The sequence below is a fragment of the Podarcis liolepis genome (genome assembly GCF_965112155.1).
Source record: "Podarcis liolepis genome assembly, chromosome: 2".
Taxonomy (NCBI): Eukaryota; Metazoa; Chordata; class Lepidosauria; order Squamata; family Lacertidae; genus Podarcis; species Podarcis liolepis.
The window spans coordinates 120,081,284-120,094,903 of NC_139555.1; the positions used below are offsets into that span (position 1 = coordinate 120,081,284).

The 13,620-nt window shown below is 47.8% G+C and overlaps 1 protein-coding gene across 2 annotated transcripts; it reads right to left on the reverse strand.

Annotated features, from left to right (window-relative positions):
* Window positions 1–1,446: 1,446 nt before the first annotated feature.
* Window positions 1,447–13,601, reverse strand: LOC310701191 (uncharacterized protein). 2 transcript variants are annotated; one of them, XM_083491662.1, is made up of 6 exons: window positions 13,398–13,601; window positions 9,607–10,413; window positions 7,578–7,751; window positions 5,430–5,562; window positions 4,073–4,324; window positions 1,447–3,412 (listed from the first exon to the last, which is right to left on the reverse strand). In XM_083491662.1, exons 2-6 carry the CDS (start codon window positions 10,321–10,323, stop codon window positions 2,325–2,327), a joined length of 2,364 nt encoding a protein of 787 aa, XP_083347788.1. In that variant the 5' UTR covers window positions 10,324–10,413; window positions 13,398–13,601; the 3' UTR covers window positions 1,447–2,324. The 2 variants fall into 2 exon arrangements, with proteins under 2 accessions (XP_083347788.1, XP_083347789.1); XM_083491663.1 differs by lacking the exon at window positions 7,578–7,751 and having other exon boundaries at window positions 1,448–3,412.
* Between the last annotated feature and the right edge of the window lie 19 nt (window positions 13,602–13,620).

The following is a 13,620-nucleotide window of genomic DNA, read 5'->3' on the forward strand; positions in this document are numbered from 1 at the left end:
CCCGGGTAAGCATTAACAGGTAACCTGCCAGACAGGAGATAAACGACAAGAGATAAACAACGCACTCAGATTTCTGCTGTAGACCGCCCTTTCTGTGATGTATGTATGTATGTTTCTGGTCTTGGACTCCAAGGCGGGCAATTTAAAATGTCTATATAAGGGCAGGCACACCTGGGTTCTGGGTCCTCCTCCTTTCCTGCGGGTGAGGGGAGCACCCTGTTGCAACAGTTCAATAAAGATCAGGCTTACGAGCTGCTTTGCTTCTCAATGTCCTCTGGTTGGCCTCTGTTCTTTTCTCCGACCGATGGAGAACCTACAAAGGACTCTACAAGGGCTCTTGTGTTCCCCATAAGGAAATAAGGGCAGATTTTCATTTATTACACTTCTCTGACCGATCATGGATTTAGGGGACTCAAAAGTCCCTTGGGGAGTTGGGCAGCAAATGCCAAACCCCAAATTTTTACATCAGCACAGCCACTGTGAGAACAGGGTGGGAACTTCTTATGTTCTTAAAAACAAGCTTTCTGAACAGGGAACAGTAGGAAAATGGGAAGTTGCCTTAAACAGAATCAGATCCATCTATCTCAGTATTGCTCAAGACATACTGCCGCCTGAGTTCCCCTCATTGTCTGCAAGTCCTGGAAAAGCTGCTCCCTGCCTTGAAGGTCTTTTCCCACCTGGTCTGAGAGGGCAGGCCCCGGACTGACTCCAGCTGCAAAAGCGGAGGCTGCCAAACAGACTCTTGAACCGGGGTACTGTTTAGTGGGGTTTGTATTGTGAGGAGTGTGTTGCTGTTAATTTTTTGTATCTCTTGTTTTGCACTTACAGTTGTACCTTGGAAGTCGAATGCCTTGCAAGTCGAACGTTTTGGCTCCCAAACACTGCAAACCCGGGAATGAGTTTTCCGGTTTGCAAATGTTCTTTTGGAACCCAAACGTCCAATGCGGCTTCCGTGGCTTCCGATTGAATCGGAAGCCATGCCTTGGTTTCTGAACGTTTTGGAAGTCGGACGGACTTCCAGAACAGATTCTGTTCGACTTCCAAGGTACGACAGTATACCCAAGCAAATGATCTGGAGTGCTCTGATATCTTCTTTCAGAGGGACTTAAATTGTTTTCTGTGCACCTACACTGCACGTAAAAGAGCTTGCACACCATTTTTTGAAACGGAAGTTTTCAGTGTTCCTAAATCACAGAATCGTACAGTTGGCAGGGACCACAGTGTTCACCTAGTCCCAACCCCCTGCAAGGCAGGAAACCTTTGCCCAACATGTAGCTCAAATCCTGAGATTAAGAGTTTAGCTTTGGGGCACACAGAACAACTCCTCCCTGGTGTCACCATCTCCTCTTTACCCTGTACCCCTCTGGTACCTGAGAGGAGTGTTTGAAAGCCATACTCCATTCTTGCGATTGTAATCCAGTTTTGTTTTTTCTAAAAATTATTTATTAAATTTATATAGCGTCCTTCATCAGAGGATCACAGGTTTACAGTATAAAAACACAAAAATACATAACATAATAACAAACGAAACAATAACCCCCGCCCCAACACACACACACACACACAAACACAGTTTCAAAGATAGGTTAATTAACCAAAGGCCTGGGAAAAGAGGAACGTTTGAATTTTTAATTGTTGTAACCCACACTTGGACCTGTGGGCAAAGAGTAGGTAATAAATTTAATGATTAATTAAATTTAATGATGATCGTGATAATGATAATAATCTGCAGTGCCTTTGTTTTCAAACAGCTTAGTTCTCGAATGTTTTGGCTCCTGGACACCGCAAACCCGGAAGTGACTGTTCTGGTTTGCAGACTATTTTTGTAAGTCGAACATCCGACGGGGCTTCCGATTGGCTGCAGGAGCAGCGCTTTGGTTTCCAAACGTTTTGGAAGTCGAACGGACTTCCGGAACGGATCCCGTTCAACTTCCAAGGTACAACTGTACACTGGTACCTCTGGATGCGAACATGATCCATTCCAGAGCCCCGTTCACATGCTGAGTAAAACGTAAGATGCGTCTGCGCGTGCACGGGTCGCGTTTTGACGCTTCCGCGCATGCGCGTAACGTCATTTGGGCATCTGCGCATGTGGCAAAACCCGGAAGTAAGGTTCATGTGGTGCTTTTCCTCCTTTCATTCCAGGGAGAGTTCCGATTAACCAGCAAACCCCTACGAACAACGGAGGCAAAGTTTCTCCTCCGAGCGACGGCAACCAGCCAGAGACCCCCGCAACGACGAGCAGGCCAGCACCAGTTTACATGGCTTCCTCTGTGTGGGTTTTTCTCGCGAGATGCGAGTTCGAAACAAAGCTCTCCCCGCAGTCAAGAGCGCTCATGGGGCTTCTCCCCGGCGTGGACCCTGCCGTGCGCGAGGAGGAGCCGCTTGCGGCTGAAGCATTTCCCGCAGGCCGCGCATTTGTGGGGCTTCTCGCCCGTGTGGGTCCGCCGGTGCGAGGTGAGGCCCGCGCTCCAGCCAAAGGTCTTCCCGCACTCGAAGCAGCGGTACGGCTTCTCCCCCGTGTGGATCCTGCGGTGCGAGGCGAGCTCGGCGCTCCGTCGGAAGCTCTTCCCGCAGTCAGGGCACTTGTGGGGCTTGTCCCGCTGGTGGATCCTCGCGTGCTGGATGAGGTAGGAGACGCAGCTGAAGCGCTTGGCGCAGACGGAGCACTTGTGGAGCTTCTCCCCCGTGTGGCTCCTCTTGTGCTGCGCCAGCTGGGCGTTGCGCCCGAAGCTCTTCCCGCAGGCGAGGCACTGGAAGGGCTTCTCCTTGGTGTGGATCCTTTCGTGAAAGATCAGGTGAGACCTCTGGCGGAAAGTCTTGGGGCAGGAGGCGCACTCGTAGGGCCTCTCGCCAGTGTGGGTCCGCCTGTGAAGGATGAGGTTGGAGCTGCAGGCGAAGCGCTTCCCGCACGCGGCGCACTTGTAGGGCCGGTCGCCCGTGTGCATGCGCCGGTGGCGCAGGAGGTACGAGTTGCAGCTGAAGCTCTTGCCGCAGGCGGCGCAGGCGTACGGCTTCTCGCCCGTGTGGATCCTCTCGTGCACCACCAGGTAGGAGTTGCAGCTGAAGCTCTTGCCGCAGGCGGCGCAGCGGAAGGGCTTCTCCCCCGTGTGGATCCTCTCGTGGCGGATCAGGTGAGACTTATCCCGGAAGGTCTTGGGGCAGGAGGAGCACTGGTGGGGCTTCTTCTTCCCCTCGTGCACCTGCTGGTGCCGGGTCAGGTTGTCCTTGCGGCTGAGGCTCTTCCCGCACTCGCCGCACCGGTAGGGCGCTTTCTGAGCCGGGGCTCTTTTGTGCCCTGAGAGCGGGGGGTCGTTTCCTTGGCGCCCGGGAGGGATCGGGTACCATTCCGCTTGCTCCAGACTCCCCAGGCAACCGTGCTTCCCTTCAAACGCTCTCGCCTGCCTGCCATCTAACAGAACATGGAAAAAAGAAGGAAAGGAAAGAGGCATGTATGAGGACAGCAAGAACCAACCACCTAGAGTTCCCAGCAGCTGGTATTATGAGTATTTTTGCTTATTAATTTGCATGAAGCAAACGTAACATGAGGTATGACTGTATTTTCTCACAAGCAGTGGGTAATATTCAATCGCATTTTACTCCGAGTAGACCCGCTGATGAATGAAGCTAAGTTAGGTCCGTTAATTTCTACTTTGAGTGAAACTTAAGTCAAGTAGTGACGCGGGTGGCGCTGTGGGTTAAACCACAGAGTCTAGGACTTGCCGATCAGAAGGTCGGCGGTTGAAATCCCCGCGACGGGGTGAGCTCCCGTTGCTCGGTCCCTGCTCCTGCCAACCTAGCAGTTCGAAAGCACGTCAAAGTGCAGGTAGATAAATAGGTACTGCTCCAGCAGGAAGGTAAAAGGCGTTTCCATGCGCTGCTCTGGTTCGCCAGAAGTGGCTTAGTCATGCTGGCCACATGACCCAGAAGCTGTACGCCAGCTCCCTCAGCCAATAAAGCGAGATGAGCGCTGCAACCCCAGAGTCGGCCACGACTGGACCTAACAATCAGGGGTCCCATTACCTTTACCTAAGTCAAGTAACACCCACTGAATGTGTGTCCCGTCTCTTACCGTTGGAGATTCTTTGCTGGACCGTGACATCACCAACATCACTGAGATCTCCTCTAAAAGGAATGGATCCACATGTGGTCTTCTCCAGGTTGATCTCCTGATGGCTCTCTCTCATGTGCCGATTCTCCTGCTTATTCCATGGGGAAATGCTCTGCTCTGCCCTCTCTGGAGACAGACCGTGGAGCCCCAACTGCTCCAGACCGCCTGGGGTGTATTTTGCTTCTTCGCAAGCGTCAACACAGCCTTCAGCGGCTAGGGAAAAAGAGAGTCATCCCAATCACAAATGTACGGTCAGCCCAGTGAAGAGCAGGGGCCAGGGGCAATGAAACCAGAATTTGAAGTGAGAATATCAGAAAAGGACCTTCATACGATAATCTTTATTCTCATTGTCCCAATGATTTTTAATTTCATTGTTCTGTATGGGACAATGACAATAAAGACATCACATATCATATATCAAAATTGAAAAAATCTACATCAGACATTAAAAAACCAACAAGCCTGCTATCCCAGATATCCCAGCCTGGTTAGCCCCCTAAAAACTCTGATACCCCATTATTAAATACAATATATTCCCACAGAGACTACCTTACACTGCGTTTAAAACCAAAATCGCATTTGGATAGAAACTGTTTCTCAGGCGGCTAGTCCTGGTCTTTATAACCCTGTACCTTCTTCCAGAAGGCAGAAGCTGAAAGAGATCATTTCTGGGGTGCGCACTGTCCTGCGCTATCTCTGCAGCTTTCTTATGACACCTAGAAGTGTAGATTTGATCCAAGTGGGAAGAGTGCACCCAGTTATTCTCTCCGCAGTCTTTACAACCCTGGAGAGCATTGTTTTTCCCCGACCGTGCAGCTCCCAAACCACACACAGAGACCATAAGTTAATACACTCTCCACAGTACAATGGTAAAATGATTTCTGTTCTCACCCTGAAGCAAAGTTCTTAACCCGAGGCACTATTTCTGGGTTAGTGGAGTCTGTAACCTGTAACCCGAGGTACCACTGTACTGGGCCAAGCCCTATTTGTGATTCCCAGCAATACAGAACCATAGAGTTGGAAGGGGTCCCGGGGATCATCTAGTCCAACCCCCGCAATGAGGGAATCTTTCTCCCAACGTGGGGCTTGAACCCACAACCCTGAGATTAACAGTCTCAGGCTCTACTGACTGGAGCTCCCAGATGGGGCTAAGGAGAGCTGGGAGCCCTACAGCGGCTTTCAGTGTTGGAGCTGAGCCTACAGAGCCTCGAACCCGCAACCTCCCAAGTGCCACTGAGCTGCGCTGCCTGATCCTGGACTGAGCTCTGCAGGATTTTCTCCACTCCCGCCAGGAAGTCAGGCAGGTAACAATGCTCACCTATCAGACCGGCCTCTCCGCTGCCACAGTCCTCCGGCTTGGCTGCCATGCTGAGCTGTTTCTGGTCGGCATCTACAGGATCCTGGCTTGGCCCCGTGAAACTGACGGCCGCCTCCGCGAGGAGAGTGAGCACCTGGAAACGGGTGAGAGCAACAATTTAAAGCAGGGTGGACCAACCCATAGTGATGTATGGAAGTGATGTACAGTGGTACCTCGCAAGACGAATGCCTCGCAAGACGAAAAACGCGCAAGACGAAAGAGTTTTCCGTTTTTTGAGTCGTTCCGCAAGGCGAATTTCCCTATGGGCTTGTTCACAAGACGAAACGTCTTGCGAGTTCTTGCGAGTTTGTTTCCTTTTTCTTAAAGCCGCTAAGCCGTTAATAGCCGCTAAGCCGCTAAGCCGCTAAGCTTCGCAAGACGAAAAAACCGCAAGACAAAGAGACTCGCGGAATGGATTAATTTCGTCTTGCGAGGCACCACTGTATGGAAGTAGTGATGTATGGAAGTGAGAGCTGGACCATAAAGAAGGCTGATCACCAAAGAATTGATGCTTTTGAATTATGGTGCTGGAGGAGACTCTTGAGAGTTCCATGGACTGCAAAAAGATCAAACGTATCCATTCTGAAGGAAATCAGCCCTGAGTGCTCACTGGAAGGACAGATCGTGAAGCTGAGGCTCCAAGACTTTGGCCACCTCATGAGAAGAGAAGACTCCCTGGAAAAGACCCTGATGTTGGGAAAGATGGAGGGCACAAGGAGAAGGGGACGACAGAGGACGAGATCGTTGGACAGTGTTCTCGAAGCTACAAACATGAGTCTGACCAAACTGCGGGAGGCAGTGGAAGACAGGAGTGCCTGATCCATGGGGGGGTCACGTAGAATCGGACACGACTAAATGACTAAACAACAACAACAAGGACCAACCCGTATCCCGTGAGGCCTCTTTCGGCAGCCTTTGGCAACGCTGGGGGAAAAAACATCTTAAAGCCTGAAAAAGTTCATGCATGCCACCACAGCAGCAAGATTTCCAAGGAAGTGGAAAAACGAAACAATCACAGATTGGCAGATACTCATGTTAGAATATTTACAACTAGCAAAACTGACGGGAAGAGTTAGAGGAGCATTGAACCAGAAAATATTTGGAGAATGGAGAATATTTAAGGATTGTATAAGATCATATTGTACCAACCACACCATATTAGCAGAACTTGAGTGATACTTGTAAACGCAACAAATACCGTTGGTGGAGTAGACGGGAACAATATTAAAGAATATAAAACTGGGCGGGGAAAACGACGACAGTATAAACAGTACAATGATTGGAAGACTTGTTTTGTCAGAAGTCTTTTTTATTTAAGTGTTTATTTAAGTATTAATTAGGAAGATTGAGTTTTTTTATGCACGTAAATCTGCTTTTTCTTCTTTCTTTTTTCTGTACTTTCTTCTTTTCTTTTTTCTTAATTTTTTTCTTTAATTTTCTTTTTGTAGTATGCGATTGTAAATTCTTTACATATGTGTGTAATTTAAATTAATAAAGATTATTTAAAAAAAATAAAAAATAGATATTTTTGTGTCATAGGTTGTTAACACACACACATACACACACATTTTGTGTATTAAATTGGTTTAACATTTAAATACGGTATATTAAACCTGTTGTGCATTTAATACACACACAATTTCTCTCTCTATAAATGGCATATATTGTATGTTATGAAATATATTTTAATTTACATTACAGAAATTTAATTCAGGGTGCGGCCCACAAGTACAGTGGTACCTTGCATAGGCGCCGACTCCATGGGGCCTGAGGGGGCCCGAGCCCCCTCAAAAATTTGTTTGGGGGGGCTCCGCCCCCCCAATAATCTCGGGCGCCCCTCCAGCAGAGCGCCGCCGCCGCCCCTCCCCCAGCCCAAAATGCACAGGGTCGGGCTGCATGCCTCCTGCCCTCCCTCCCAAGCAAAAGCTCCACCCAATTTCCTTCGGAGCTGATTAATAGGCGCAGCACGCTCTCCCCTATTCGCTCACGAGGAGGCAGCGCCACTTTATCTGCATATTCATGAGCTTATTTATTATTCATGAGCTTTCGCGGGCTCCCCCAATATTTTTTATAAGTCGGCGCCCCTGGTACCTTGGTTCTCAAACGCACATCTGCTCTGGAAGCCCATTCGACTTCCAAAACGTTCACAAACCAAGGCACGGCTTCTGACTGGCTGACTGGCCCTGGAAAGCTGCCTTCCGATGTCTTCCAAAAGTCAGATAGCTGTTTATTTCCTTGACATCCGATTCTTGCTGCACACTTGGTCTGAGACGTTGAACCACCCTGCCAGCACACTGATCAAAAAGCCACATTTCCCTAACACAACAGGTGAATGGAACGTTAAGAGGATAGCATAATTATAAGAAGGAAAACTGATGCAACATACTCCCTGCCCGCCTGCAACCTGATTTAGATCATTGATCCATCTAGCTCAGTACTGTATACCTGAAGGAGCGTCTCCACCCTCATCGTTCAGCCCGGACACTGAGGTCCAGCGCCGAGGGCCTTCTGGCGGTTCCCTCATTGCGAGAAGTGAGGTTACAGGGAACCAGGCAGAGGGCCTTCTCGGTAGTGGCGCCCGCCCTGTGGAACACCCTCCCTTCAGATGTGAAGGAAATAAGCAGCTATCCTATCTTTAAAAGACACCTGAAAGCAGCCCTGTTTAGGGAAGTTTTTAATACTTAATGCTGTACTGTTTTTAACATTTCATTGGGAGCCGCCCAGAGTGGCTGGGGAAACTCAGCCAGATGGGAGGGGTATAAATAATAAACTATTATTATTATTATTATTATTATTATTATTATTATTATTATTACTATTACTATTATCATTATCTACACTGACCAGCAAGTGCTCTTCACCATTTCAGATAGAGGTCTCCCCCAGCCCGGGGGTCTGAATCTGGGACTTCTGAAGGCAAGGCAGACGTTTTACCCCTGAGCTAGGGCCTTTCCCCTACACAAGCTCTGCATTCCCCCTTCTGCGCTGAGGTGTACATGACTTGCGCCATGTCCCTCTGCCAAACCTGGCCCACACATCCGCCTGAAACCCTCTCACCTGCTTCTCTTTCTTTTTTATATATAATTTTCATTGAATTTTCTGTTTTACAATTTAAAATCCGCATTTAAACATCCTTAAAATTTCAGCGACTTCCCTTCTCCTCTTTCCATGGTTCATTTTGCATAACATAAGTCCCTGCATATTTTACAAAAACTAAACCATTCAGTATTCCATTATTACATCCATCAAAATTTATTTACAAAATTTATCTGAATTCTGCCCACATTTTCAAGTGTACAGAATTCCCCCCCCCCACCATATATTCAATAAACATTTTCCAATCTTCTCTAAACGTATGTTCTTCTTGTTCTCTTATTCTTTATGTTAAGTCTGCAAGCTGCACATATTCCATCAGCTTAAGTTGCCATTCTTCTCTGGTTGGGACCTCGCTGGTTTTCCATTTTGGGGCTAACAAAACATGGGCCGGAGTAGTGGCATACATAAATAACATTTTCTGACACCTGGGAATTTCCACCTGAATTATCCCCAACAAAAAGGACTCTGGTTTTGGGGGGTAAAGTGCTTTTGAACATTTTTTTCAATTCATTATGGATCATTTCCCAATACTCTTTTACCCTTTTACATGTCCACCACATGTGGAAGAAAGTTCCCTCCACCTCTTTGCATCTCCAACACTTATCTGATTCAGCCTTAAAGATCTTAGCAAGCCTACTCAGAGTTAAATACCATCTGTAAATCATTTTTACAGATTTACAAATGGAGCGTCTCCACCCCCACCGTTCTGCCCGGACACTGAGGTCTAGCTCTGAGGGCCTTCTGGCGGTTCCCTCACTGCGAGAAGCCAAGTTACAGGGAACCAGGTAGAGGGCCTTCTCGGTGGTGGCACCCGTCCTGTAGAAAACCCTCCCACCAGATCTCAAAGAGAACAACAACTACCAGACTTTTAGAAGACATCTGAAGGCAGCCCTGTTTAGGGAAGCTTTTAATGTTTAACAGACCACTGTATTTTAATACTTTGTTGGAAGCCGCCCAGGGTGGCTGGGGAGACCCAACCAGATGGACGGGGTATAAATAATAAATTATTATAATATTATTATTATTATATTTTCCTCCTCACCTGCTTCTCCATCCTTTCGGCATCCTTCTGGAGGAAGTCCTCAGCCAGGGCCACTGCCTGGGCACATGTCTCTGGCCCCCACTGCCTGACCCAGCTCTGGACGTCGGCCGGAAGGATGGCCAGGAGCTGCTCCAGGACCAGCAGCTCCAGGATCTGCTCCTTGGAGTGCCTCTCGATCTTCAGCCATGCCTGGCAAAGGTCCCGGAGCTGCCTATGGGCCCCTCTCGGTCCCTTGGCCTGCTGGTAGCAGAAGCCCCTGAAGCGCTGCCGATGCTTCTCCCGCCTCAGGGCATCCCAGCGCAAGATGGCCGCCTTCACTTTCCCATAATCCTCTCTGTCTCGGGCTTCGAGTCCAAGGAAAGCCTGCTTGGCTCCACCGCCCAGGGCCGGCAGGAGCCGGGCTGCCCACTCCTCCCGGGGCCACCGGCAGGCTTCGGCCACTTGCTCAAAGGTGGCCAGGAAGGCCTTGGGGTCGCCCCATGGCTTGGGCTCCTCCGGCAACGGGCCAGTGGGGCTGGGGGGCTGAGGGGCCTCCACCATCTTCAGGAACTCCTGCCACTGGGCTTCCCAGTGTTGAAGCAAACCCTCGCAGGGCTCTTGTTTAACTAAGGTCGCGTCTGGTGTTTTTTGGACGACTTCTCCAACGGTCTCATTGGGATCCTTTCCGCTGCCATCCAGCGCCTCCCCTTGCAGACAGCTTCCTGGGTCCATTTTCATGCCGGTTCCACCTCGGCTGGCAGCCCGAGGGACTCAGAGTAACTCAGAGAGTCGTGGCGGTTGATGCTGCCACATTCTAGGGGTCGCTCCCTGGGTATAGCAAAGAAAGATCACAGAATCGTAAAAAAGGCAAGAATCTTTTGCCTGGTGTGGGGCTCAAACCCACAACCCTGAGATTAAGAGCTTCCTGGTCTGCTCCAGGTCTATTCAATTAAATGGATTTAGAAACCATTTAACCTTTCAGAAGTCCCTTAAGTGGTGTGTACCACGTACGATTAAATGAACAGGGTCTCTATTACAACAAAATTAGAACCTAAAAGCCAAAAATCCGGCAGAATTTAGAGCAAACCCATCAAAATAAATGGGCCCAAGTTACTTTTTTTCCTAAAAAAATGTTTAGGGGTACTCTCATTTTGACTCCATTTTATAGCTCAAATTGGGGAAAATAAATACAGTAAATGGACAAAAGTACAAAGATTCACAAAATGTTTAGGGGTTTGTGTACCCTTGTGTACCCCCAGGAAAAAAAACACTGCTCATGGCCATCATTCCTGATAGATCGACTGACATTTATTTTATGCATTGTACAAAATCCTATCTTTTTTCGTTGCTGCATCATGAAGTGCCAAGGCACTGTTAAAACATAAAACACTGTTTTTTTAAAAAAAAGAAAAGTGACCAGCTAATTCAGAATACAGTGGTACCTCTGGATACGAACCACCCACTTTGTGAATGCTTCGGGCTACGCACGTGGCAAACCCGGAAGTAAAGGAAAGGTTTCCACCGCCCACGTCTGCGCAGATCAGCGCGCCTCTGGATACGAATGTTTCAGGGTAACTAAGTTCGTACCCAGAGGTACCACTGTAGAAGTCAAACAGCTACAAAGGCCTGTTAGCATTAAAAAAAAAATGTCTTCAGGAAAAGTCAGGAAGTCAAAAGTGAGGATGTTTGCCAGACCCCTGCCCCTGTACAGTGGTACCTCGCAAGATGAATGCCTCGCAAGACAAAAAACTCGCTAGACGAAAGGGTTTTTTTGTTTTTTGAGCTGCTTCGCAAGACGATTTTCGCTATGGGCTTGCTTCGCAAGACGGAAACGTCTTGCAAGTTTGTTTCCTTTTTCTTAACACCGTTAATACAGTTGCGACTTGACTTCGAGGAGCAACTCATAGAACGCGGTGTGGTAGCCTTTTTTGAGGTTTTTAAAGACTTTGGTGATTTTTGAAGCTTTTCCAAAACTTTCCCGACACTGTGCTTCGCAAGACGAAAAAAATCGCAAGACGACAAAACTCGCAGAACGAATTAATTTCATCTTGCGAGGCACCACTGTACACATATATATCAGGATCATGGACCACTTATAAACACCATCTCCAACTCCTTGAAAGATTCCAGCAGCAGTGTCTCCGAAAAATTTTACACATCACTTGATAAGACAGACGAACTAATCCCAGTGTACTGGAAGAAGCAAAGATCACCAGTGTTGAAGCAATGATTCTTCAACATCAACTTCGCTGGACTGGTCATGTTGTGCGGATGCCTGATGATCGTCTTCCAAAGCAACTACAGTGGAACCTCTGGTTACGTACTTAATTCGTTCCGGAGGTCCGTTCTTAACCTGAAACTGTACATAACCTGAAGCACTACTTTAGCTAATGGGGCCTCCTGTTGCCACTGCACCGCCACAGCACGATTTCTGTTCTCATCCTGAAGCAAAGTTCTTAACCCGAGGTACTATTTCTGGGTTAGCAGAGTCTGTAACCTGAAGCGTATGTAACCTGAAGCGTATGTAACCCGAGGTACCACTTTACTCTATTCCAAACTTAAAAATGGAAAGCATAATGCTGGTGGTCAACAAAGGAGGTTCAAACACTGTCTCAAGGCAAATCTTTAAAAATGTAGTATACACACTGACAACTGGGAAACACTGGCCTGCGAGTGCTCCAGTTGGAGAACAGCCTTTACCAAAGGTGTCATGGGCTTTGAAGACACTGGAACTCAGAACGCAATGGAGAAATGTGCTAGGAGGAAGGCACGCTTGGCAAATCCACACCGTGATCAACTCCCACCTGGAAACCAATGTCCCCACTGAGGAAGGACGTGTGGGTCCAGAATTGGCCTCCACAGTCACTTATGGACTCACTGTTAAGACTGTGTTCATGGAAGACAATCTTACTCGGCTACAAGTGATCGCCGAAGAAGATATATCAGGATCAGACCGCTTCCCATAAAGTATCCTGGGAACTATAATTTGTTAGTGGTGCTGAGAGATTTAGGGCATCCTCTAGTCTCTCCTTGTTGTGCTACAGTTCCCAGAGTCGAAAGGGGCCCTGGGGGTCGTGCAGTAATTATAATTGCAGTGTTGTTGCCTCCAAAATAAGGAGCCAGGGCACAGGGCAGAAGAGGCTCCGCTAACATCACGGCAAAGGCCCCAAAGATGCTGGCTAGTGATCCCTCCATGCCGCTTAATTGCCCAGACCTGTAAAACAACCTAAACAACATGTCACTAGATAAGGCAGGAGGCTGTTCTGTACATTGTGCTGCTTCTTCCCTTTCAAGCTGCTGCAGTTTGGAAGTCAACACAAATCAATTTTTCGCCTTCTCCTTGACAACTCATCATTTGAGGCCAGGACAACAGGGATGATTATCATACATAACAACAGCAACAACAATAACACAGCACCTTTTCAAGCAATAATAATAATAATAATAATAATAATAATAATAATAATAATAATACAACAACAAAGCACTTTTTCAAGCAATAATACAGCTGCATGGCTTTCTCCATAAGAATAAATATGATTTGGATACAATGGAGGACTGTAAATTGGATTGACCTAAAATATGCAGCTAAAAAGGTTACTTAAAGAACCCATGAGGGTGGAGGGAGTCCTAATATTCGGAAGAATCTTGTGTAAAATTCTAATATGTGCAAGAATATTATTGGTGTGAACGAATTTGTAAAATCAAATCATACGCAGGAATAAATAAGATTATGCATCAGCACAGCCGTCAAATAAAACAGCGGTAATACGGCATCAACATGACAATATAGCAGCATTGCCTATTCCAACCTTTTCAAGTGAATTCTTCTAATAACAAGAATAATATGGCAGCAGAGTCGTCTGGCGCACCTTTTCAGCGGCGGTTTGCTGCGCAGAAATCTGCAAAGGAGCCTTTTCCCCAGCCCACCGCTCTCCTCCCCAAACAGGAACACGCGACCCTCCCCTAGATGCTGGGAGCGGGGGGGGGAACCCCCTGATTGTCTCTTTCGCTAATTAGCGCCCCCCCCCGCAC